Source organism: Vicia villosa, linkage group LG2 (genome assembly GCF_029867415.1).
Source record: "Vicia villosa cultivar HV-30 ecotype Madison, WI linkage group LG2, Vvil1.0, whole genome shotgun sequence".
NCBI lineage: Eukaryota > Viridiplantae > Streptophyta > Magnoliopsida > Fabales > Fabaceae > Vicia > Vicia villosa.
In genome coordinates, this window is record NC_081181.1 from 191661630 (window position 1) to 191689353 (window position 27724).

A 27724-nucleotide genomic window follows, 5' to 3' on the forward strand; every position below is an offset into this window, starting at 1 on the left:
TATAACAAACAGATAAACGTCTTAAAGTTTCAATAATTTCAGAGACTAAGATAGATAATGAGTAACAAAATGCATATAGAAGTCAAGCTTTAGACTATTCTGCATGTACTACAGATGTATACCCCAGCTAGGAATTTTAACAAACAGATAAACGTCATTGTCATAGTAATAACCAATTCATTTTCTAAAACAATTAGTGTGTCTACATTAGTGTTAATAACATTGATACCTGTAATCTTAGAAGTAATTATAGTTTATTTACTGTGAAAATTTTCACAGTTCCGCCGTTCACCACCGTATACTTCTCGCGCGCGCTTTTCTTCCATCGTAAGCTTTGTATATTCACATTTTCCCTTTTTTTTAGGTTTGTAACAAATATAAACTTCTTTGTGAATTTTTTTTTTAATAACCAAATATGAAGAAAAAAATACACAAATAATCACGTTTCGGAAAAAAATAAAAAAAATTATAAAAGAGACGCCAATTGAATTGACTTCTCCTCCTAAAAATTGAAGGAAGGCGACAATTGACATGACTCCATCATGTATGATCTTTTGATCAAGCCATGTCAAACAGCGCCTATGTAGATTTTTTTTTAAAAAAAATTATTAAAAAATAACTAACAATTACATAATTAAACGACATCATTAATAGTTAAACGATTACATAATAAAAAAAGTTACATATTATTTAATGGTTTCTCGGAACTCAATAACGACCTATTGTTCCGCACCTGCCTCCTCGCCTAAGTCGTGGTGGGTTTCAACGATCTTCCTCTTGCAGTTGGGTCGGTGGTTGTTGTGGTTGGGTCGAGGGTCTTGCGTAGTCGATGCATTCAGGATCCCTGAAATTCGTCAGATCGTCATATCTGGAAGATCCGCTTTGAAACAATGGGGGTGGGGTTCCATGGAGGGTCGATAGCACTGGTCATATGAATAACGGGACTGCAAAGAAAATGAATCTTGTGGAATTTGGTACTATGATTGTTAGGTGTATTGGTATTGAGGTTATTGACTGTAACTTGGGTTGGTTGGGGGAATATTCTTTAGATAGGCCAATGTTTGGGCTAAGGTGAGATGATGAGGGGCCCACATCAGGAGGGCTCGTGTATGGTTGGTGTTGTTGGTACTATGATTGGGTGTGGGGCATATGAGTTTATTGGTATTGAGGTTGTGATTGGGGTTGGGTGTTGTGAGACAATTGGGTGTATTCGAATTGAGGTTGCGATTGGGGTTAGATGTTTGTGGATCTGCGTCGTGGTGCTGTTTGGTGGGAGGTTGATTCATGTTGTGTTTGTTGTTATGCCCATTGTGTGTGTGGGTCGATCAAATACCTAGGGTCAGACACAAACATTTCACGATTAGTAACTGATCGGTAGCAATCAATATATTGATCAGTATGTCGCATATTATTCTGGTTGAGGAAAACAGGGAATTGTAAGACATATCGGTGACGCCTATGCCACATCTTACACCATTTCGGAGCAAATTCTTTCCAATTAATACCCCATTGGACATTGACTCTTTTGAGATGTCAAGATTCTAAACAAGTTGGAGGGTGTGGTATTTCTTGATGCATTCCAAAATGCATCTTGACACGGTCGCTTTGGTGCATCTCCACGATGTTGAACCGTATTATTGCAGTAGTTGCAGTCCAAACTAATGCTTCCTCGGGGTTGCATTCATGGTCCAAACCCAAATATGGTCGCCAGATAAACTGTGGATAAAATTAAGTTAGAATAATTAAAAATTAAAAAATACCTAAATTAAAAGAAGAAAAAGTTTCGAGTTAATGTGTACATCATCTGGGCCAAGGTGATCTATAATATTACGATAGAGAGTCGCATTACTTCTTGGATTCTTGTTGTAATTCATACCCTTTACAAAAAACTTAAGGAATGATAAAAAAATTAATTATGTACATCTATTTAGCGAATAGAGAAATAATGAATTATTTACGATATATACTTACTTTGTTGTGCATGGGAACGTGAACAGATTGTAGTTGACAGGGTTAAGGGACTTCATTCTCCGCCAACCCCATGCTTGGAGCAAGAAAGTGCATCTATAAAAAGTACATGTGTCATTTGTTGCATTTTTACATAATGAATTGTATAGATTGGCTAAAACGGCGGAGCCCAAAGTAAACTTAAATACATCATATTGACATTATTTCATGTGCTTTTGGGGAATAACATGGTTTCAAATAGTATCATAATATAATTTCTGGCTTAAATTATTTTATCTTCGTAAGATGAATTTTCATTCAACATAAGAGACGCATTATGCTCTTTAAGTTCGGTTAGAAAAATACCTTGGCCCCTAGCAATAACTCTATCCACCATATCTTTGCCCAACATTTCCTTGCATAGAGTATTGTGTTGTTGAACCGACTCATTTACCGCATCACCATCAATAACGAGGCCTATTAACATGTACACATCCTCTAATGTGATGGTACATTCTCCAATTGGTAAATGAAAGGTGTGTGTCTCGGGTCTCCACCTTTCCAACATTGCAAGAATAAATTTGCCATCGATCAGTAATGATCCGTCAATAATGATCCGTCATTGAAAGTGAAAACAATATTCTCTCACATCGCTACAACCTACAACTATACTCCCTTGTACTGGAAGGCATGGTTAGCAAACACAAAGGCTATTGAAAAGGTATATGGTAACTAGAAGGATTCATACAAAGAATTACCGAGCTACTTGCATGCACTTCACACATATGCTCCTAGAACAATTTATATTATGGAAACATTACCAGCATATGCCCCGAACGATTCATGTGTTAAAGGAAATGGAATATTCCGTCACCTATTCTGGGCTTTTCAACCTTGCATAACGTGATTTGCATCCTGGAAACCTATTATTCAGATAGATGGAACATGGTTGTTCGGTAATTACAAAGGCACGCTATTCATGGCGGTTGCACAAGATGGCAACAATAACATTTTTCCAATTGCATTTGCTCTTGTCGAGGGAGAGACTGGTGGTGGTTGGAGTTTCTTTCTTAAGAATCTCCGAAGACATGTGGCTTCACAACCTGGTCTATGCTTGATCTCCGACAGACATGCTTCCATTAAGAGTGCATACAATAATCCTGCTAATGGTTGTCATGACCCCCCTTCAATGTATGTCTACTGCATTAGACATATCGTAAAAAATTTCATGCGGGAGATCAAAGACAGAGCTTTTCGGAAATAAGTTATGAACGCACGGTGTGCATTAACACAACCTTCGTTCCGACACTATCACACGAAGATCAGATTGTCAAATCCTGAGGCAGGTAGGTGGATTGATAATATTCCAGTGGAGAAATGGACGATGCCGTACAACAATGGGACCATATGACAACAAATCTTATTGAATCAATGAATGGTGTCTTCAAAAGCATACGAAACCTCCTAGTAACCGCTTTGGTCCAATCAACATATTTTAGGATGGCTTCATTGTTTGCAAAAAGAGGTGAAATATGGAATGCGGTGTTACAATCGGGAAACTATGGAGTGAAAGCAGCTTGAAATTTATCAAGGCAGAAAGTACCAAAGCACACACTCATCATGTGACAAGATTCCACTAACATAACCACAACTTCACTGTCAAAGAGACAATTGGCCATAACGAGGAGCTGCTAAGACAAGAGTTTAGGGTTATGCTACCTTCTCGTTAGTGTGATTGTGGAAGGTTTCAAGACTTTCGTATGCCTTGATCTCATGTCATTGCGGCATGTACTTATACTCATTAAGATGCATTACTACTTCTATCTCCCATTTATAAGGCAGATACTTTGCTCAACATATACAACAATAGCTTTCCAATGGTAGCAAAACTGGATTATTGGCCTGCGTACGAAGGAAACAAAGTTTGGCACAACGAACAAATGCAAAGGAATAAAAAGGTTCGTCCCAAAATCAAGTGTATCGCAACTGAAATGGACTCCGTTGACAAGCTAGAAAGAAAGTGTTGTTTGTGGCGTCAGGTCGGACACAACCGGAAATATTGTCTCACTCGTGCTACTAGTTCGACACCATAAAAAGTGTATTCACATTATTTGCACTTTTATATTATGTCAATTTTAGTCAATACCCATTTTGTTAATAGCATTATCATTCCTTTGAAGTATATATAGACGACATTACTGTTAAATCAAAAGAGGAGGAAGATCACAAGACCCATTTTAGAGGTCGTCTTCAAGGAACTTAGGAAGCAAAACATGCGTTTTAATCTGAACTAATGTACATTAGAAGTTAAAATAGCCAAATTTTTTGGGATACTACCTCACTAAGAAGGGAAATCAAGTTCATAAAGACAAATGTTAGATCGTGATCAACATGACATCCTTAAGAACAAAAAAAAGGGAATTAAACAGTTGAATAGACATTAATATAGTTTTCATAAATCATCTTCAAATCTGCACACTATGCTTTACCATTTTATAAATTACTAAGGAAATAAGTCACGTTTGAGTGGTCCCTAAAGTGCGAGACTACTTTGACAAAACTCAAAGAGGTATTGTCATAGCTGCCCATCCTAGTTTAACTTGAAGAAGACGAGATGCAACACCCCAAAATTAATTAAAATATTAGAATTATTATTATTATCATTATTATTTCAACCTTTTTGTATTTTTAAATTTTATTATTATTGTTATTATTATACACAATATTATTATTATTATGATTTTTTGGGAGTAATTTCATAATTTAGAATCAGTAGAGAGAAGACAAAGGAGAGAAATAGAGAGTGAAAGAAATAGAGAGGAAAAGGGGGTGAAATAAAGAAATAAAAATAAGCTTTCAAGGAGATAGAAGAAGGAAATAGAGAAGAGAAAAGGAAAGAGATAAAAAAAGAGAATCAATAGAGAATCACAGGTTTTTCTGAGAAAAAGGAGAAAAAACCTAGCCACTCTCTTGTTCTCCAAAGAAACCAATTCATCAAGGAGATCGCAGTATATATTGTGAAAGGAAGATTTATTGTCATTGTTGAAAGCTTCGCATGGGAATTTCTACAATAACAAGGTAAGGTGGAGATTATTTTATAACATTGAAATTTTAGTGTGTAGGATAGCGGGATTTCCCTTGAATTGCAGATTCATCCTAATTCTTATGAGAATTTCCCCACGAGATAATTACTCATAAACTTTATGCTATGAATCTCTTTCATCATCATCTAATTTCCTCTTTAGTTCAGGTTTACACCTAAGGTGGGGTTTTTAGGCTTTAACTAGGATTAGAACCTAGGATTATTGCATGAGGGGAATTAGGTTGAATTATTGAAACTTGCATATTTGATCCTATGAACTTACATTATTGTCATGAATGTGTGTGAAACTATACTTGCATGTGCTACTTTGAAATGTTTCCAGGTTTATCCTATGTTAAGACATGATTTTATGGGGTTATGGTTGGAAAAATGATGGGGATTTTAGTGGTTTTTGGTTCTAAAAAGGGTGTAACTGGTTACACTCTGTCTATAATTGGTTACCTCCCTCAAAACTGGTCAAAATTTGAGGCAGAACCGGTGTGTAACCAGTTACGTGTTTTGTGTAATCGGTTCTGCACCCTGAAAACACCATAAAATGAGTTTTGTTACTTCAATTGAGACATTGTCGGGTGCGTTGGAAAATTAGTTCAAATCGCTATCTAATTGTGAATTAAAATTATGCTTGTATGACATATTTATGTTAAAAAAAATTAATTTTCGATGCAATTCTTTTACTACATGTGATAACACTTATCAAACAATGAACCTTGTTGACTATGCGATACTTGTTAAAATCATTGCAAAGCCCTAATGTGGAGATCAAGTTGAAAGATTGATAAAACCATTATGAAACCCAGATGCGACAATCAAAGTAAGAGTGTGGTTAAATCTCGTGAAGACCCTAATGTGGTAATCGAGGAAATGTGTTTTCAAGAGAGGAAGGAGGTTCGGGAGGAATTCACATATGTTTGATTCATCAAGCATCATACTAGAGTGAGAGTAGGTTGTATATAGAAAAAGTATTGTAGTACGAATGTAGCGCATATATAATCCTAAATATTTGAGAGTCTACTAGGCATGGCAACGGGGCGGGTCGGGGACGGTTTTTACCTCCCATAACCCAAACCCGAATCCCCAATCAATCCCCGTTACCCGCCCCAAACCCAAACGGGGATGGGGAATTAAAACCCAAACCCGTCCTTAACGGGTTCGGGTATCCCCGCCCCGCCACCATGTATTTCGTAAAATCAATTTTTTAATAAAAATATTTACTTTTTCAAAAATCAAATTACATTATAAATAACAAAATAAAACAATCTCAAAAAATTTCATACATATATTTCAAATATTTAAAATAATAAATACAAATCAAATTATTAAAATATTAGCCACATATTTAATAATATAAATTATAAAATAAAAATAATAATATACATATTGAAATAAACGGGGCGGGTTCGGGGTGGGTACTAGTGTCCCCATTACCCGACCCATCCCCATGTTTTCTAATCGGGGAAAACCCAAACCCGAACCCAAACCCAGTTAAAGCGGGTTTTCTCCGTCAACTTCGGGGTGGGTTCGGGTGAGTACCCGTGGGTCTGGGTTTTATTGCCATATCTAGATTCTACGGACGTCTAGTGAGAGTGTTGTAGTACGAATGTAGCTCAGATGTCCTCCTAGATTTGAGTTTAGCAAGAGTGTTGTAGTGTGGATGTAGCTCAGATGTACTCCTAGACTGTTAAGAGTCCTTGGAAGTATAGGTAAAGTGTTGTAGTACATAACATATCTCACTTGTCCTCTTAAACTATAGAACTTAAGAAGAGTGTTATGGTTCATAAGGTAGCCTAGCCTGCATGTCCTTCCAGAATAAGTCATGAGTTTAGTGACTGGTACCACTTGCATATATAGTAGAGGATACAACGTATTGCATAAGCATTCATTATATACTGCATAATGTCGTGTAACCCCGTATAATATTGTGTGATTATGTAATGTTGTATGATTGTGTCATGTTGTATGACTAAGTAATGTTGTATGTTGTTATTTATGCTATCATTTGTTGTTATTATACCTTATAAGTTACAAAATGTATTATCACCCCTATGTTTCTATGTTTCCATGATATGAGTCATGTGCTAGATATCCCCAGGTTGAGACCGAGGAATAGTCATAGGGCGGTATTTTTATTGAGGATGGTGTAAAAGACCACTTCATTAGTTTTCTTTCTTATTTATAAATGTTGAACTGTTAAGTCAGCTAGTATGTTTAGGTTTGTAATAAGGCTATGATATTGTGACATCACGGTCGAGATTTTACTTTTAATTTCCATGTTTGATTCAATGTTTGAACAAGTACTCATATATGAGATGTGCGACTTTATTTGAGTTAATGTGATGCTCTGTTTTATTATGTGAAATTAATACTCTAAAAAAATTATGTTTTATAAAAAAAACTAGGTTTTAGGATATCAATGTCACATAGTTGGTATCAAAACCTGGTTTGTCCCTCAGGCTTTGTGAGTTATGAGTTTGTTGTGTCCTTCAGTACGACATGTGTATTAGCTGTAACAATAACATCCTCAATTTTCATGAGTTTTGGTCTTCCATGGGTTCTTTATTTTTCCTTAAGGCATTCTTTATCTACACTAAGGAACCAAATTTTCCTTTCCGTCTCCTTAAGCTTCTTCCTCGCTAACTCCCATATTTCACTAATTTCAAATATTTTTTCTTTGCCTTTTTCAAAGCCTCTCTCATATTATTCTACTCTTTCTTAGAAGAAATACAAATGGGTTTAGTAAAACTTTGGGCCATCTTCAAATCCTTCCAAAAACTTAACCTTAGATTGCAGTTTCTCCTCAATCATAAACTCATGGTTCGCAATAAACTTTGAGCTTGTTAGAGTAATCATTTTTTACATATAAGACATACATCTGGAGAGACTTTCTTGCAAGCCTTAGGCATCATCTTAAATAGTGAGTACCTGTCCACATTAAGGATCAGGGCACAAAGCGTATCTAGATATGAAGGGAGAGGTTAGGCTAAAGGACACGTTTTTCCTCTTCAGATAAACAACACGAAAAGGAGAAAAGGATGGTGTAGGAATAGGAAAAACAGTTACAAAAGCACACACAAAATTAACCACCATTTAAGTTAGGATCGCAACATTTACAGAATGTCTACTAGTGTTCCCAATTGGAAGAGTGCCTTGACCTAGGCCACCTTCCACAAGGGATGAATTTGACCAATTCTTAGAATGCGTCGATTGAGCCTAACTCATCCCTATAAAATCGGCTTGTAAGGTGAGGATATCTCTCATTTATAAATGCATTACATGTCATATCTCTAAGTAATGTGAGACTAAATTCATCCATTCAAACCCAATACAATGAAGGTGTTAAGACTGAATGATGGCAAGTCAAATGTTGCAATTTAGGCGACTAAAAGCGGACCACAATGAAGGTGGAAATTCCAACACACCCTCTCATGTTCATGCCTCAATTAGGCAAAAATATGGAAGACGTGGGAAGCATAACAAGTGATATATGATAGACTTTGATATCATCTTAGAATGTGAATTGGGTCTAACTCAACCCTATAAAATTGACTTGTAAGGTGATAATTGTCACCATTTATAAATACTACACATGTCATATCACTAAACAATGTGATATTAAATCCACCCTTCAAACCCATCACAATGAAAATGTTGGAGGCTGCAATGAAGACAAGTCAAATACTTTAACTTAGGCGACTAGGGGCGGGCTACAATGAAGATGGAAATTCCAAGATCAATAATTGGGCTTTTGATCTTTTTGTTGGCCCTATACCTATATTTATACCTATGATCATTATCCATGTTTCTTGTATAAAGAAAGTAATCAATCAACAAGAATAATTAGAAACCTCACACTCTGAAAGGATCACGGAACACACCCAAAATTTCAAGAGTCTTCTTTCAAATGAAAGGCGTTAGCAAAAACTGTGTGTCTATATATTAATCTTTTTCTTTGTTATCTTATCAAAACTACAAACAAACTCTCTAATTCTACGAACATGCTCTCTTTTTATGTCATAAAGGCCCAATTCACCAAATAATAGGCCCACTTCCATTTTGTGAAAATGCACCTGTCTCTAATAGCTGGGAAATAATGATTCACAGACGATCGCATCAATGTTTCCCCAATTTTACATATGGTCCTATTAGCATTATTAGTATAAGGCTAGACAATGATATATCCAAATTTAAAGTTTTAAAGGAATTTAGTAAAGATCTCAATGGTCTTAGGGAATTGTATAAAAGAGATTAGGTTGAAAGGAGATGTACTAAATCTCAAGTAAGAAATCTGTTACATCACGGATCACCCCAGATCAAAACCTTCCCCTAGTCAGCCATTTATAGAGGGAAGAGGGATATAGGTAACAATCAACCTTCCCCTAGTCCACCATTTATAGAGGGAAGAGGGATGGGTAACAAATCATCGGGAGAGAATTGGCTACCTTTCCTATTTCATAACTTTGTGCCTTTAGTATAGCAACATGATACATAGATGAATAGATTAATATATTTAAATGAGAAATGATAATTTATTATTGAAAAATACACACAAATTTACCAAAGGCATGTAAGCCAAAGGTAGCAGATCCCTTCCCCAATCATCCCCAGAACGAGGGAACTTGTTTCATTTTGTTCTCTTATTATGTTATCTACTACAGTATTCTATTACGTGTTTTTCCTTTCTTTTTGATTATACACTTTAGACGAGGAAGATAAGAAGAAAGGAAAAGAATCTAACAAGCAAGAATCAAAGATCCCTGAGCCTGTGCATCTACTACTAAATTGGTATCATGCAACAAGGATTACGTCACTTAGTCATAGTGACTAATATATTTCTAGGAAACAATCATATCACACCTGTTCACATGTCATCTGTCATACCCCAATCTTTGACCCTAAGATCATACCTCATTTGCATATAAATCATCAATCAAGAGTTTCATCTTAAAGCTCTACTCTCGGTGTTATGCTCACTTCATCTGCAAGGGAATCATCGAGCACCAATGTTTTAGTCTTGTATATATTGTTTTACTAACCAAAATACCAAAAATATTGCCTTGTGCTTTTGTATGTTTGTGTTTTGTAGGTACCAAGTCAAAGTATCCTTCAAAAAGGGCATTTTTCAACATTTTCACTGTGCAAATCGATTTGCATAAGGTGTAAATCGATTTACACAACTGTTTCTGCACCAGATTTGCTTCTGCCATCAGTGCAAATCGATTTGCATAAGGTGCAAATCGATTTACATAACTGTTTTTTCCCCAGATTTTGCCTTTTTCAGCTATGTAAATAGATTTGCATAAAGTGTAAATCGATTGCACCAGTGCGAATTTGGAAAAATGAAGGCAAATTTCAGCTTTTTGAAGTGTTGACATCATTTGCAAGCATGGGAAGCATGACTTATCTCTTACATTTAATTTCCTACATCATTTTATCATGAACCCTCATGTGATTGCATCAAGGCCATTGGATCTCATTTTTGGCTCCAAATCACTTTTCCAAGCCTAATTCTATTTTCCAATCCTAACTCCAAGCCACAAAATTTCCCAAGCCTAAGTGCTATAAATTGAGGCACTCCCCTCTTCATTTTTCAAGCTTTGATAGCCAAGAAACTTATTGCAAATTCTCTCCTCACCTCTTCCAAACCCATCACTCAAAGCTCTTTTTCTTCCACACAAATTAGTGAGTCATATCTTGAACCTCACTAATTTGGAGCTAAACCTCAACATAAACACTACTTTTCTTCATCAATTGAGAGAGATCAAGGCTTGTGGTTGTGTGTTCTTGAAGAAGATTCAAAGTTTGTGAAAGATTTGGTAAAATTCTAGATCCATTCCATAATTCAAGATGTGATCCATTGTTGTTTATGCTTGATGCACTTTTGGTGCTACATTGATGAGTTTTGCTGGCTTACTTGATACATTTTCGTGCACAAATTGATTCAAGATCACAAGGTGTTTGGTTTTATGTTTAAACAAGTTTTCTTCTCTTTATTTTGCTGTTTTTTTGAAAACTGTGTTGTGCAAATCGATTTACATCTTGTGCAAATCGATTTACACAACTGAAAACTTCGCAGATTTTGAAAACAGAGTTATGCAAATCGATTTACACTCTGTGCAAATCGATTTACATCTGGACAGAATGCTTGTTTTTGTGGTTTTTGACTCGTTTTTGGTTCTAACTCATCTTCTACTCCTTTCTTTTGATATTTTCTTTGAATCACAAGTTAGAGGCCTAATTTCTCTCTAATTTCAATGGACTTAGGGCGTCGATAGGGTGAGAATCCAAACCCGCAATATTAAGTGATTGAAATTATGGATGAAAGGATCTTTTAATGTGGTTCCATCTTTTACTTCTTTTTATTTTGGTCGATGAAAGTCTTAATGCCTTGAGAATTCTTATGGATTCTTGGTGAAGACTAGATCACTCACCATTTTTTCTTTTCGTGCGGTATTGCTTTCGAAAAACGATCTACATATCGTTCTTCTCGCATGCATTAGCACATAAAGTTTTGACCGGCCTCGTTGTAGGGTGATTTCTACATAAATCACTTGGCGATCTGCTTAACATAGCGCAATATTTCGTGTCCCGAATAAAAAGATCCAACATGGAAGAGAATTGTATGCGGTTGATTTATGACTTATGGAAATTTATCGCGTAGTCGCTATGATTTTATCAAGCTTCTGATAAGTTTCTATTGAATTTAAATCCGAGACATCCTTCACTCACCATAGATCTTCCTACTAACTTTGATAACATACTTGACAAGTTTCAAGATGGTTATCTTTAACATTTAACAACTAACTTTAATTTCCGCACCTTTATTATATTGCTCTTCATATTTCTCGCTTTATCGCTTTATTTTATCATTTCATCATATTTACATTCCGCTATTTTCTCTTTGTCCATTTGGACATATGTTTATGCTTCCGCTATTTTCTTTTTGTCCACTTGGACCATACTTTACTTTTATGCTAAAACACTAATAAACAACAAAAATCTAAAAAACACATAAGGCTCTCTTTGGACTATTGGTTACTATCCCTAGCATTTTGGAGATTCGGACTTATGGACCTAGTGCCTCTGGACCTTTATTCTATTATTACTCTGCTGTTATTCTGTCTGTCTGGCATTGGATTGTTGTCTGTTTATGTGTGCAGGTATTTCCTTGAAAGCCCTTGATGGTTAATTCCAAGGCATTGAGATAAGGATTTTACCCGAAAACAGCCGTTACTCTGCCCGATTTTCGTCAGAATCTTAATATGTTTAATGCAAAGTGGTGCTAAGATAATAAGTTCATCTGGATCCCCCAAGTGCTAATGTGTTGGTATTGATAATTCCAAAGGATGGGAAAACTACCTTGACTCTTAATGTCAAGTGTTGGCTTCTTATTTGGTTAGAGCGTTTCTTTCCTTAGCTTTTATTTTACGCAATAGGATAGCCTCTTCATCTCCTCCTACTTTCTTAGATTTTCAAAATCTTCTCCCTTTTTCAAAAATCTTCTTATGTTTACAAACCTTTTCAAAACCTTTCTTTAAAAGTATCTTTTGCCCTTAGTGGCTTTTCTTCAAAAGTTTAGACACTGTTAATTGTCGAAACGAGTGGTTATACCCCACGATTTTGAAATTGATTGATATAACGAGATCTTTTCCGCGTGAGAGAGCTAGTGGCATACTCGTTGATTTTATCCGAGTTGGAGCCCTTCTTTCATTTGCGATGCAAAGAACTTGTTTGTTCTCATGCTCAAAATCAACGGCTGAGTATTTCTCTCCGACGACGATGAAGTGTTTATTCGTTTTTAAAAATGTTTTCCCTAAAGCGGAACTACATTAGCTCTGACTTCTCCATTGCACCGAGGAGGTATGTAGGCACAAAGCTTAACGCTTTGCCGAGCTTATTTTAAAAATAAAACAAACTCTTTTTTAGCACACACACAGATTTTCAAAAAGGTTCCCGTGGAGTACCACGGATATGAGGGGTGCTTTAAACCTTCCCCTCATATAATCAACACCCGTACCTGAGATCTCTTTCTTGTTTTAAAAAAAAACAAAACTTTGGGTTTTACGTTCTTTTCCCTTTTCCTTTGAAAAAATAAAGCGCGGTGGCGATTTCAAACGGAATATTGATTCGAGTCAATCCCATGGCTTCGATATCAGATTTTCCCCGCTACACCATCACGCTATAAACCATATGTATTATGTGGCAAGAGGGCAAGGCGACATAACCCATAAAGTTTCATCACATTCTAACATATCGAAAGAAAAAAATAAGAAAAAGCTAAGAAAGGCCAAGGCAGGTTTGAAAAGATATAGGAGTACTCACCAATAGTCCACGAGGTGAAGTTTGGCACGCATGTTGAGAAACAACCTTGACTGTAAGCCATGCTCAGGCAACGTTGACCTGGCTCAACAGGGCTATTATTCCCATCTAGGCCGACGACCCCATTTCAAAGGTCCAAAGGCCCAAGACATTCCTCGGAGCAAGAAGGACCAAATGATCTCTCAACATTTGACCTACGAGACAGGTGTCTTCCGATAGAAGGTTCTAGGGACCTAAAACTCTAGAAGGTTGCAGGTTTTAGGTACACACTATTCAAACCTAAAAGTCGATATTAAACATATATATAAACAAATAGAAATTTAGAAATAAGTTTACACACTATAAATGTTAATGAATTACATTACCACTTTTAATATATGTAAAAAATTGCAAACAGCTTATAAATATGGGCGGAAGTAGTACTCAGTTTTGAAGATATGATTCACAGTTTCATCACAAGACACGGTGGTTGGAGATCAAGGTAGCAATTGCAATTACTTATATACAAACAGTCTTAATTTCTTTTCTCCCAATAGGAAGAATCAGGGTGGACAGAATAAAGGTCTACACCTGATGAAGATGTAGCAGTCCATGACCCATCATTTAATAAACTCTGAATCTGTGATGGTGACTTGCTTATCTTATTTTCTTCCGTATGATAGTAATACTGCCTCATTGCTTCCATCTTCTTTTCATCCATTACTTCACTTGAATCTGAAACAAACTCTGGAACCACAATCCTTCCTTCAAGCATACTTACCACCGACGACATGGAGGGCCTAAGGTTTGAAGTGACATTCGTGCATAGGAGAGCCACATTGATCATCACCATAGCTTCCTTTTTGTTGAAATCTGAACCTAATCTTCTGTCTACTAGCTCCATTTGGTCGCCTCTCTCTTTCAACATATGTGCCTGTTGAAGCAAAGAATAGAATAGTTTTCTGAAACCCAAGTCATTTACAAGAAAGAAAAGATATTTTTACTAACAATAATTCAAATTCTTTACTTTGTTAACGTTTGTGTTAAAAATAACAATTCTTTACATTAGGTAACTCAAATTCTGAAAACTCTTCAAAGTTCAAAATTGATCATTTTATGTAAAATAACTAAACCCAAAAATGATGTCACTTAACTTGTAAGTCACTTGAATGCTTTCATGATTTTAGAAATTGACAGTAACTATGAAATGTTTTGTACAATTAGTCAATTACTCATCAAAAGTAATGACTTCATTTTCCTTCTTGTGAAAAGTAATATTCAATAAAGAAATTTCTCTTTTCAAAATTAGTATTTTGTATCTTATTCGTTACAATATGTGTAAAGTTATTGTCTTCTTGTTGGTCAGGCCGAGGAAAGGGATATGAACAGGGAGTACATGATTTTATTCGCTTTTAGAGTTTAATAATTATTATATTAGGAATGACAAACAATATATATATATATATATATATATATATATATATATATATATATATATATATATATATATATATATATATATATATATATATATATATATATATATATATATATATATATATATATATATATATATAAAAGACACAAAACTAAGTGTAAGTAGATATTAATATTACTAGGGATAATAAAAATTTACATAACTAAGGGTGAACATCATAAGCTTACCCAATCAAGAAGATAGAATGCTTCCTCCTTTGTCCGATAAAGGGTGTTGCTCCTTCCACTAACGATTTCCAAGGCAACAACTCCAAAACTATAAACATCTGCTTTGTCCGTCAAATAACCATGCAATGCATATTCAGGAGCCATATATCCACTGCATGATTGAAACATATCATTTCAACAACAATATCAATATACAACATAATGTCAAACTATTATATTATAAAAATTATCAATTGAATTAAATTTGGTAACTTTTTGGAGTACTTTTTAATAAACTCAGAGAACACAAGAATAATAGTTACTCACTATGTCCCTGCAATTCTAGTGCTAATGTGAGTATTATCCTCCTCATCAAGTTTGGCCAAACCAAAATCAGATATCTTAGGGTCGAGATCCTTGTCAAGCAACACATTAGTAGCCTTGATGTCCCTGTGAACAACCTTCAGTCTTGACTCTTCATGTAGGTATGTCAAACCTCTAGCAATACCAACACAAATCTTCTGCCGTATAGACCAGTCTAATTTTATTTGTTCTTCCTCTGGACCTATATTCGCGAATTTAACAAATATCAAATAACGAGACCACATAGTCACATGTTATATCAGAAAACGTGGAATATCATACAAATAAAAACTGACTTAGACCGACCATAATGAAAATTACCAAATAAAGCACGAGCAAGGCTATTGTTTTCCAAGTATTCATATATCAGCAACAACTGATCTCCCTCCACACAGCAACCATGGAGTTTAACAAGATAAGGGTGTTGCAATGCAGAAATCATGCCTATCTCATTTAAAAACTCACGATTTCCCTGCCTTGATTTAGAAGAAAGTTGCTTGACTGCAATCAGTGTCCCGTTGGATAAACATCCCTGGATTTTGAGGAATGCCATGTTGTTAGAAGTTGAAATTTTTTGTTGTTGTGAAATATACATGTACAATCATAATAAAAGCATGACACTAAAGATGATTTGTTATATTATGCAATATACCTTGTAGACAGGACCAAATCCTCCTGCTCCAATCTTATTGGAATTATCAAAGTTGTTTGTTGCTGCTTTGATTTGCCTTAGGGTAAATAAACCCGTTGGTAGGTCTAAACTCTTCAGTTCTGTTAATTGAAGTAAAAGAAAGATCAAATATCTCTTACACTAAGAAAATTACATATGGACATTCTGCATTGACAATCCATTTCTTGAAAGCTTGCAACTTCCCTTTTATCAAGATAAAACTAGTCTCAAGTTCCATAACATGATATACTGATAAAAATACGTGTCGAAACTTTACTCAGTTACTCAACATGCGCAAGTTTTTTTTATCACTTGAACTACTCATGTGTTAATAAAATGTTAGATGATGATGGCAACAAAAGAAATTCATTTGTAATCGTCACCTCTTGCCAATGAGTTTTTCTTTACAAAACATCCTTTCCACCAAAGTATACCAAATACAAGAATGATAACAATTGTTGCTGCAACCACAATTCCAGCCACAGCTCCTGCAGATATGCTTCCAGTTCCAGGTGGAGAGTCTGTTTGTTTATTTTACAACACATTTTAACTATTAGATTATAACATAGAGATCATATATAACATGGAGATCATAGTATAAGATTAGGAAGGTACATAGTATAACCCACCAGATTCCACTGAGATAGCCGATATAAGAGGACCATATACTGATTTATTTGGGACAAACTGTGTCCCTTTTCCAGCCCAATATAAACGGATCTCCAAAGTATTACTAGAAACAACAACATCTTTGAACTGTTTTATGATTTTCTTACCAACTCCTCCTGCTTCTTTGGCAATATTGAAGTCCTTTTGCACTGCCTTCCCCTGCAACATTTCAATCACAACCTTCTAGTGTTTCATAATGATTACAATTTATAAGTATTTTAACTGTTAAACCATATACCTGAAGGTAGATATCAAATACACGCCTTCCAAGACTACCATAAGTTTGATCTTCTGTGAACATTATTTCAGCAAAATGTAGATTTACTGTGTAGTTTCCATTTGCCAGGCAAAACCCATAATAAGTCAAAGAAATAGGAGAAACACGTGCATTCATGTACAATTCAGCATCCACCATAGTAAGTTTAGCTATATTTTTAGGGGAATAATTTTCACGGAGATCATGACTATCTAAGAATTCACCAGTGGTGCTAAATGCCCAATTTCCATTTGAACTGACATGGAATCTAGCTGGGCTAGATAAGTCTGAATCTTCGTCATAACTTGTTTTGTTGACTGTTGCATGCTTTCCGCCACAATTTATATAAAGGGAGTATGAGGCTGGATTGAAGAGATCATGTAAGCAACAAAATATTAAGGAAACTAAGAAAATCAAATAAAGAAAAATATGCCCCTTGAAATTTATTTTAATATACTCATTGTCTTTCTTTTTAGCTATCACGTTATTTCCCAATGCAAACAAAGATTAAAGGAGGGAATCATAAATTTTAATATACTCATATTTTATTTTTATGTCCCTTGAATTATTGTTGCTGATATTTTCCATACAAACAACTTGATTGCAGTGTGTCCAAATTAAAAAATAACCATGGCTGTCTTTTATTAAAAAAAGAAATACAAACATAGGGAGATCTTTAGCTGTCTATAGGAAAGTCACCGTGAAGAAAAAAACTCACGTTTGGGACATTCAAATCTCAAACACGAAACTGTTTCTCTGAGATATGGAAGCAACAAAATAAGTTAGCATGATTAGTAAAATAAGATTCATCACATAGTAAGAGGGAAATGGAAAGGTTATATATGTGTGTATGCGGGCATCACGCGCATGTTTTAGAACTTATAATACCAAACTTACATGTCATTGTGTGCCCATGAGGTAGAAAACAAGTTCCTGAGATATATTAAAGAAGATAGTGTCTCAGGAAGGTTCTAAGGCTCGCAAACAAAAGCACGCAAATGCAAGGATTCTTACACATTGTCATCTTGACATCTTTGACTCACTTGGCTGATGCTGAAATTATTGTATGAGAGATCTCTACATACAAGTCATAAAATTAGAATCAAAATATGATAATAATACAACCATTAGAGACTAGAAACATTTGGTGACTACAAAGAAACCTTCAACATAAATGTTTTTAATATTTTAAACAACTGCATAATACTACTCCAAGAACATAAAAGTATCAAAACGATTTCCTTCCCGAGAAGTAGGTGAAAAATAACCTCCTCATCAATTGTTCCATTAAAGAATACTTTATTTTCAATTGAAGGGAAGAGAAAACCATTCCGTTAAAAATGACAACAGAATACAAATGTGAAGAATGATTTTTATCTCTGAATTGAAACTTGAGAATGACATATTGAAGATATAATATTAAGTCAATCAAAGAAATGAAACAAAGGTTATTCGCAATCAGCCTGAACATTAAATCAGAGCAAGACAACCATGAAGCTTTAGGAAGATAGATCATACATGTCCGAGAGAAGTGGGATGAAGGGTTTATGAACTTATACAGTGAGGAAAACTAAACTCATGATCATTGACTTAACAGTTAACACACTGGAGTTTATCAGGAGAACAACAATAAAGGTTTAAATTGTAGTACTTCTGAAAAAAAGCTTTAATGCTTTAGATTAGATATTATTTGCATAACATTATTTAGAAGCTTTAATTTGGTGATATATAAATAATCATTGCAGCATAGTTGGTGCTTGGTGGTCATGCACCTATGTGAACCAAATAAAAACTATAAGGCTAAAACAATAATTATTGAATAAAAAGAAGGGGAAAATGCATGAAAGCAAGCAAAAAGCAAAAGAAAAGTCTACTTTGAAAGTACCCAAAAAAACAGATGATATGTTCAGTATTTTCTGCCTCATAAATGAGGAACATTGTTCAATCGAAGGAATCATACAGTAGTATTAGAAAGATAACTCACGTGTCAACATAATGTCTCCAACGACGCACGGGGCCAGTGAGAAGATTTCCAGTTAAAAATCTACCATAAAAGATTATCAAGATATTAATATACAAAGCTTAATATTTATTGAGCTAGACCGAACATTAAAGGATACAAGCAGTCATCTTTAATCACATCCATTTATCTATTTTTCTATATGAAGGGTTGAATTGATCTAGTTGAAGGACCCTTCTGTAAAGAAATGTGTTTTAATTCTTAGACACTGACTCTCATCATCACACTTCATATATGGTCACCTTCTTTCTCTTGGATTTTTGCCTTTTAAAATAGAAAGGGTGTGTGATCCTTTTGATACCAGAAAAATAGCTATAGAATGGTGCAATAACATTTGGCATTTAATTAGCAAAATTATTGCTGGCACTTAACATATTGCAACCATATAATTAATTAAATTCCAACATGACTCATCTTTTACATTTAACAATGGAAACTTGGTCTGCACTTTTTGAGCTCCATATGGTTGACATTTTTACTCAAGTATTTAGGTTGAGTTCAATTTCATGAATCTAAGTAGAATATTTAGCTACCCTACTACTTCAGATTAAAAGTTGAAAATAGAGTTGTAGGTGTAAAGAAACCAACAAATATGTGACTAAAAATATACCCCCGAAAGAGTTGTGCTAAGAAACTATGATGAAATTCATACATGTAATTCGAACTCTTCATGTTAGCATAGGAATCTGGAATTATTCCACTTAACTTGTTAAAGCTGAGGTCCCTGAAAGAGATATCATACATCATATAGAGAATGAGTTAAAGAGCGAGCAACATACTCTTTAGCACACTTTTTTTATTGGTTAAAACTCATATGGGTCCAACATAAATTAGGTAGGACCCATGAAAATTTTAAACCAATAAAAGAAAGTGTGTTAAAAAATGTGTGTGAGAGTGTGTTGCTAGCATTATTCTAAATATTATATCTATAAAACAATAATTGCAAAAATATACCAAAGTTTACTTAATAAGCTAAACTTAACAGAAGAAATTATAATGGTTAGCTATAGTAAAACAAAATGCAGCAAGTAAGCAATTACAAGTGTTTTAATAATGTCATAGTCCCAAGATAACCAGGCAGTTCTCCACTGATGTTGCAGTTCCTTAGAACCCTGTGAAACAATAAGATAGACAACGATATAGTATGAGTGCCTCTCTTGCAGCTTTTTTTATGTTCTATTTTTGAAAGAGGCAGAGGAAACAACTTACAGAGTATTTAAATTTGTCATACTATTAAGTTGTGGCAAAGGTGCATCTTCATATCCATCCAAATCACAAATTCTCCTGAATATCACATTTAAATCAAAGCTAAGTAAACATAATTAAAATAAAAGTTAAATTTCAATCCTTACTTTATCAGTATATAGTATATAGAATGTGAAATATCATATACATACAAGTCAGTTAAGTTTCTCAAAAGTGAAATTCCAGAAGGAATAGGCCCACTTAATCCACTTCCTTGAATCATTCTGTCAAAAGTAAAGTAAGCGTTGATAATTCTTTTTAAAAGTCAAGCAATACAAAAACTAAAGTTGAGGAAAAAATTAAAATAAAAAAGAATTTGCATACAGCGCATTAATACTTGTCCAGTTCTGAATATAATCAGGTATCTTTCCAGAGAATTGATTGTCCTCAATTCGGCTGCATTGGGAGAGCATATGGTAATTTGAAGTATCATAAAAAATAACTAGTAATCAATAAACACCGCAACAAAATTTGAATCTTACAAATCTTGTAATGTAGTGAGCTTGACGAATGTCATAGGTAGCTCTCCGGTAAAATTGTTAGAGGAAAGTCGCCTATATATAATTGTAAAACAAAACAGTATGTTATGATTGTAAGCAATGTAAATCAAAGTGGATTTTAAACAATGAGCTTTGATATTTCAGGGGGAACATCAATTAAGGGGAAACAAATAAAGTGCTTACAGTGTTTTAATTTGGGTTAGATACCCAAGTTCAGGAGGAAGATTTCCTGACAACTGATTGTTCCATAACTCCCTATCCATTTCAAGTTAAAGTTAAGTTCTACTTAAACTATCTAAATTGAACACATACATGTTTGCGTACTTATAAATGGCTTATTTTCCATGATAAGGTGGGTAATGAGAAACTCACAAGGTTTGGAGAGTAGATATGTTTGAAATCTCAGCTGGTATTGAACCCGTTAATCGGTTTCCGAGAAGAGCACTGAAATAATTAAGAAACATGTCATCATTAGCTTATTGAGTTACAAAATCTTACAAAGAATGTAAAAATAAGACCCATATGTCAAGATCAACATTGTATAATATATCAAACAATCAATGAGTAAATATCAGAACAGACAAATAAGAGACAAATCATACATTTTACTAATATTCATCATGGAGCCCCATTGTCTCGGAATTGTACCATTCAAGTAATTGCGAGAGAGGTCACTGTAATAGAGGAAGAGTAAAAGTGTCATGCAAAATAATTAATAGAAAAAGTGATCGAAGATATAAAAAAAAGTTCAATAATACTGTTAATTTGGATGTGAGGGAAAGTTTGGGAATTACATACATAATTTGAAGGTAACGCAACCTGGTCAGTCCTGGCGGGAGAGTGCCGGGAAGATTTTGCCCTTTCAAAGTTCTAAACATACATTTTACCATAAAAAAAGTAAAACATAAACAATGAGCAAAATAAAGTAGTGAAGTCTAATATATTTCTTAGCCGGTAGATTTTAGAGAAAAAAACTGCATCAAGCTCTTCTAGTGTAGAGAGTTTTAAAATTGATTTTACAATTTGTCAACATAATTTTAATAAAAATACATGTCTCTGACAATATTGATTTTATTTCTAAATCTTAGTTTGAACATTAGGGATAGCAATTTTATAGATGTATAATAATGATAAATTTCTATTGAATGGAAAGGTATAACTATAAGTATACCTGGTAAGTTTATTACATGGTGTAAACCGATCTAACTCGTGTATATACACATGTACAATGTCAATTCCTACCTCATTATTTCAGTACAACCGTAAATGAAGAAACAAAAATTTAAATTAATTAGAAGTGGAGATAGAAAAGGGTCAGTTCCACGAAAAAGCAACTTACATTGAAATAACATGGCAGAAGTTGTCACCAGGAACAGAGCAGTTACAGGTTACATTATTTTCTAAGATGTTGGGTATGGGAGGCGTAAACCAGTTAGGTTTGTTGCTGCATGGATCTATGTCGAAGTTCCAATCCTTCTTACCAAGTGATTTAGCTATATCTTCAAGAGCTTTCTCTAAATATACAAATTCAAAAGCCATCAGCTAAGTACTGAAAAATCCTCAACTACAGATATATCATCAAATATCTACAGAAATTATGAGCAAAACATACATGATATATAGGACCTGTTTGGATTAGCCTATCTGATTAACGTAAGTTTTGAGATACTGTTCGGGTGAATTTATGAAAAGAGCCCGTGACATTTGTATTTGCTTTTTTCAACTTGATTTCACAAGTTTTTTGAAATATATAAAAAAACAGCTTATAGCATATACAAATATCGTTTGCTATATATAAATAATTTATGTAAGCTTATAAATAAGTGTTTGTGCTATAAGCTGTAAAAGTTGTTTATCTAAACATGACATAAAACTAACAAGAAACTTTAGATAAAAAGACTGGAAAAGTGAAACCAAAGAAATTTGTTTATTATTTGGGAGCTATTGTATAAATACATATCATACTTTCGTCCGGGTGAAGAGTATTAGCCCCAAAAGCTGTTAGAGATAAGAACAAAATAGCAATGATTAAAAGGGAGAAAAATGGAGAGGTAGTGCTCATCTTCATGTTAACAAGGAAGAGAGGTTCAAATATATCAATAATTTAGAGCTAAAGAGTCTGAATATATAGTGTATATGTAATGAAAGAGTTGAGGAAAGTTCTTAATGCATGCATTGTAAACACATTTATCATCAGCATAAATCACCAATTTTGTCAATAAAAATGTAGGGCCTCATTAATCCTATCGCTAAAATTATTAATACTAGTGTGTACCATGCATGCCACAGGCATGTGCCAATTTTTAAGGAATCTATTTAAAATTTTACAATTACATAATTTCATGTGTTTGTTTTGAAAAAAAATTGTGTAATATTTTATCAATATTTAATATTTCGATAAAAATTTGTAAGCAAACTCTATATGAATTGGTCCAACAAAAGAATTGTTAGCACATAACAGGATTCAAACCCGAGACATTGAGATGAGCACACTCTTAATATTTCGATAAATATTTGTAAGAAGTATTAACTTGCTAAACATTATCGATTTTGTAAATCTGAAACACGAGTGTAAATAGTAGGTAGCATGTGAAATTGTGAACAACGTTTAATACACCATTTCATTTTTCAACATAGAATTTAAATAATTTGAGATTTATAAATACATTATTATGCTAAAATAGTATCTGAAATTGAAACTCTCCAATTATGCATATTAATCCTTTTAAAGTATTTAATCTAATCCTAAAACTGTCTAGGAACGAATGTGAATAAAAAATTTAAAATTAAAGCATACACTTAAAATTTCCTTAATTTTAGAGACTAGCATAATAGCGCCTATTAATTTTAAAATATATTTTCCAGTCATGCCCCATAAAAGTCAGATTACACCCAAAAATTATTAAAGTACCCTTAATTTGAAATTAAATTCCATATTGCCAACACATTTTTTGTTTGATGTAAAACCATTTCTAAGCTTATGTTGAATTTCTCCAAGATCAAAAGTTCAAGGCTATAATTTATTGCATCCAATGCTCACGTATGAACCATGGTTTTAAATTGCGGACCGCATCACGTGATGCGGCCGCAATATTGCGGTTGCGGTAGTGTCAGCATCCGCATCAGAACGCAATTGCGATGTGATTGCAAATCACAATAAAAACCGCATCATAATGCCGCAATGGCCGCATCATAACACTGCAATAGCTGCATCAGACCGCAAAAATTATTTGGTCTACCTTCCTTTTTATTTATATCATAGATTTAAGGTATGTTTTGAAAGGAATAGTGATATTCAAAATGATGGCGAATTGTTAATAAGATATATATATATATATATATATATATATATATATATATATATATATATATATATATATATATATATATATATATATATGAAAATTTAGAGAGGAAATAGAAGATATGTGAAATCTAACATAAATAATAAAATATAATACTTTTTGTTCATAAATATAAATTCATGTCGCAACGACCGCAATCCGCATCGCAACAACCACAATAGCCGCAACCGCAATTTAAAACCATGATATAAACAAGAAAATTAAAATGAAGAACCGATTAAATTCATACGTAGCCCCTCGCTAAAATCAGTACCAATTTTTCCTTGGGGACCCCCCTCGCTAAATGTTGCATTAGCTGTCAAATAAACTTTCTTTTTGGCGCCACTTTCCTTTACTTGGGGTAGCCCCTCGCAATGCAGATTTTCAAAAATCAAAATTTCCCTCTTCTTCTATTTGCGAGGGGTGTCCTCTAGGTATGTGAATTTTTTTTTTTTTTTAATTGTGTGTTGCGAGGGGCTTAACCCAAGCAACCTCACTTATTTGTGTGAAGTTTTACCCCTAGCTAAATCCCCTGGCTATTCAGAGGATTTCTTGTAGTATACCACATGCTTTTCTCCATATATTTTTATGTGATTCTATACTTCTTTTTCTTTTGTGATTCTATACTTCTTTTGTGATTATATACTACTTATGTGTTTGATTTAGTGTTTATTTTTTCTGCAAACTTTAGTTTTTTGGGTTTTTTTATCTTAGGGGTAAGCTAAACTCATATCAATTAAAACTTACACAAACTCAATTCACGTAAGCTTGCACAAACTTAGTTTTTGTAAATTTGGATCACTTAACCTACGTAAACTCTAATATGTACGCATACGTGACTCCAGTTCACGTGAAGTCTAAAATTTAAACTTTAAACGAAACATGAGTTCACCTAGGATTCGCAGATGCGGGAAAGAAAACGAAAATTTTGCTTAAAAACATTCTCGAAAACACATAAATTCACTTTGGGAAACCTTGTGATTCAATCTTTAATTATTCAATCATCTTGATCAAATATCTATGAGAAATGAGGTGAAGATTTTAGAATGAGAGATGAAAAGGGTTTTTGGAAAATATATATGAACAAGGTCAATTTTTATATTATCGTTAAATTTTACTTAAAATGTAATCAGATGTAAATTTAAGGCGTATATAAGTCATGTAACCAAAACAAAAGCATATATAAGTCAAGCTTTAGACTATTATGCATGTATTATAGATGTAAGCCCCGGCCAGGATTAATACAAAGAGATAAACATGTTAAAATTTCATTAATTTCAGAGACTAAGATAATGACTCATGAAAAGCATATACAAGTCAAACTTTAAATGTCTTCACAAATAAAAGTAATTGAAGTCAGGTATATGGTTGGATGATGCTGAATTTACATGGAAGATTGCCAGACATATATTTATGGGGAGGAAAGTGACATAGAAAAGATTGAGAAGAAGACTCAGAAAATGTATATACTAGTCAAGCTTTACACTACAATGCATGTATGTACAATAGATGTTTGCTTTAGTCAGGAATTTCAACAAACAGATAAACGTCTTAATTTCATTAGTTTCAAAGACTAAGATACTGGCTAAGCCAATGCATATACAAGTCAAGCTTTAGACAATTATGCATGTACTACAGTTGTATGACCCAGCTAGGAATTATAACAAACAGATAAACGTCATAGTAATAAGCAATTAATTTTCTAAAACAAGTAAAAGTCATAAGCTACTATTTTTCAAAATATTTACTAACTTCGAATTGATGCTTATTATACCTTTAATCTTAGAGGTAATAATCTTTATTTTGATGCGAAAATCTTTCTATCATCTTAGCTTCGTTTTTCCGCGGCGAGGACTCAACAACCACCATGCTCCGCCTTTCACCGCCCTAAGCTTCTTCGCGCGTGTCATGAGCACCTTTTCCCTTGTTTGCAATTTTAACTTTTGTTATAACTTTGCACCTTCTATTGTCATAGTATTAAGTGTTGAGTCTGATTAGTTTAATATTTTAGTATGTATCATGAATTTAACATATAATTTTTTTTTTATTGGATTTGAATTCGGATTCATAAAAAATTCATTTTAATTGAATTTGAATTTAAGTTTTTCTATTTTAGAAAATATATAGAGATCAGTCATTCATAAAAAATTCATTTTAATTGAATTTGAATTTAAGTTTTTCTATTTTAGAAAATATATAGAGATCAGTCAAATAACAAGGACATTAATATTTAATCCGATCTCGTTCTGTTTATTTTATTAAAGTATCTAGTAGTGTATAGAATAAGAGAATTTCTTTGTAAAATTCAAGGAGAGTTGAACCCAAGACTCATTACATACAGGAATACGCCCTCACCACTAGGCTGCAGCTTGGTTTTTGACATATAGTTGCCTTAACTAGCATTTCTACTAAAAACGTTATTAGTATATTAGCTAATAGTTAATATTTAAATTAACAATTATTAGTTAATATTTATTAGTTAACAGTTAAGATTATTAATTAATATTAGTTAAATTATAAATTAATAATTAATATTTATTTTACTGTTAAAGTTAATTAAAGTATAAAATATAAACTAAATTAAATTATTATAAATTAAATTAATTTAGTTTTAATTTAAATAATTTTAACCAGTTTTAATTTAACTAGATTAACTAAACTAGTTTTAATTTAACTAGATTAATTAAACTAGTTTTAAATTAGTTTATATAGATTAAATATAATTAATTTAGTTTAGTTTTAATTTAGTTTTAATTTGTTTTAATTTTCTTTAATTTATTTTTAGTTTAGTTTTAATTTAGCTATTATCCCATTAATATTTTTTATACGAACATTATTTTTAAATAGTAATTTAAATATTAAAGTTATTTAAATATTAACATTTTTAAATATAAATGGTATTTAATATTTTTTAAATATTAATGTATTAACATTGATATTTAAACTATTTTAAGTAATTAAAAATAAACCAAATTTAAACTAAATTAAAACTAAACTAAATTAATTATATTAAAACTATATTAATTATTTTAAAACTAGTTTAATTAAAATAGTTAAATTAAAACTAGTTAAACTCATTTAAATTAAAACTAAATTAATTTAGTTTATAATAACGTTTTATTATAAACTAAGGCAACTAAATTAAACTTATATAATTTAGTTTATAATAACGTTTTATTATTATAAGCTAAGGCAACTAAATTAAACTTAGTTTATAATAACGTTTTATTATAAGCTAAACTAAATTAAACTTATTTAAAAGTTTTCAGTAACTATTATATTAGCTAAGGCAACTACATGCCAAAAACAAAGCTGCAGCTTAGTGGTAAGAGAGTTTAACTCAAAAAATTGGGTAAAGTTACCTCTTTTGTAAAATGCTTTGAAAACAACAAACATTTGTAGTATTTTAATAATTAATTTAATCTATTAAATTAGATGGAATCATGTGATTAGTTGGAGGTACACTACCCAACTTTTTGTGACGGGTAGAGAAGTTGTCCCCAATAATAATAAAAATTGCCACATGGAATTAAAATAAATAAATAATAATAAAAATACCACGTAGGTCAGCCACGTCATTAAAAATAATAATAATAATAAATAAAAAATTAATTAAAAAAAATGACCACGTCAATAATTTTGATGACTGGATTTCTTGAGGGGACAAAATA

The 27724-nt window shown here is 33.1% G+C and overlaps 1 protein-coding gene across 4 annotated transcripts; it reads right to left on the reverse strand.

Moving 5' to 3' along the window:
• Window positions 1–13709: 13709 nt before the first annotated feature.
• On the reverse strand, window positions 13710–26004 carry LOC131653390 (probable leucine-rich repeat receptor-like serine/threonine-protein kinase At3g14840). Of its 4 annotated transcripts, none has more exons than XM_058923520.1 (24): window positions 25828–26004; window positions 22049–22223; window positions 21508–21579; window positions 21312–21383; window positions 21082–21153; window positions 20893–20964; window positions 20692–20763; window positions 20534–20605; window positions 20362–20433; window positions 20174–20248; window positions 20005–20076; window positions 19617–19688; window positions 18929–18988; window positions 17959–18021; window positions 17842–17877; window positions 17663–17700; window positions 16927–17306; window positions 16649–16847; window positions 16403–16540; window positions 16002–16120; window positions 15671–15881; window positions 15314–15551; window positions 15008–15158; window positions 13710–14276 (listed from the first exon to the last, which is right to left on the reverse strand). In XM_058923520.1, the coding sequence occupies exons 4-24, from the start codon at window positions 21329–21331 to the stop codon at window positions 13878–13880; spliced, it is 2631 nt and encodes an 876-aa protein (XP_058779503.1). In that variant the 5' UTR covers window positions 21332–21383; window positions 21508–21579; window positions 22049–22223; window positions 25828–26004; the 3' UTR covers window positions 13710–13877. The 4 variants fall into 4 exon arrangements, with proteins under 4 accessions (XP_058779503.1, XP_058779502.1, XP_058779505.1 ...); XM_058923519.1 differs by lacking the exon at window positions 25828–26004 and adding an exon at window positions 22675–23457; XM_058923522.1 differs by lacking the exon at window positions 25828–26004 and adding an exon at window positions 22322–22572.
• Window positions 26005–27724: the final 1720 nt, after the last annotated feature.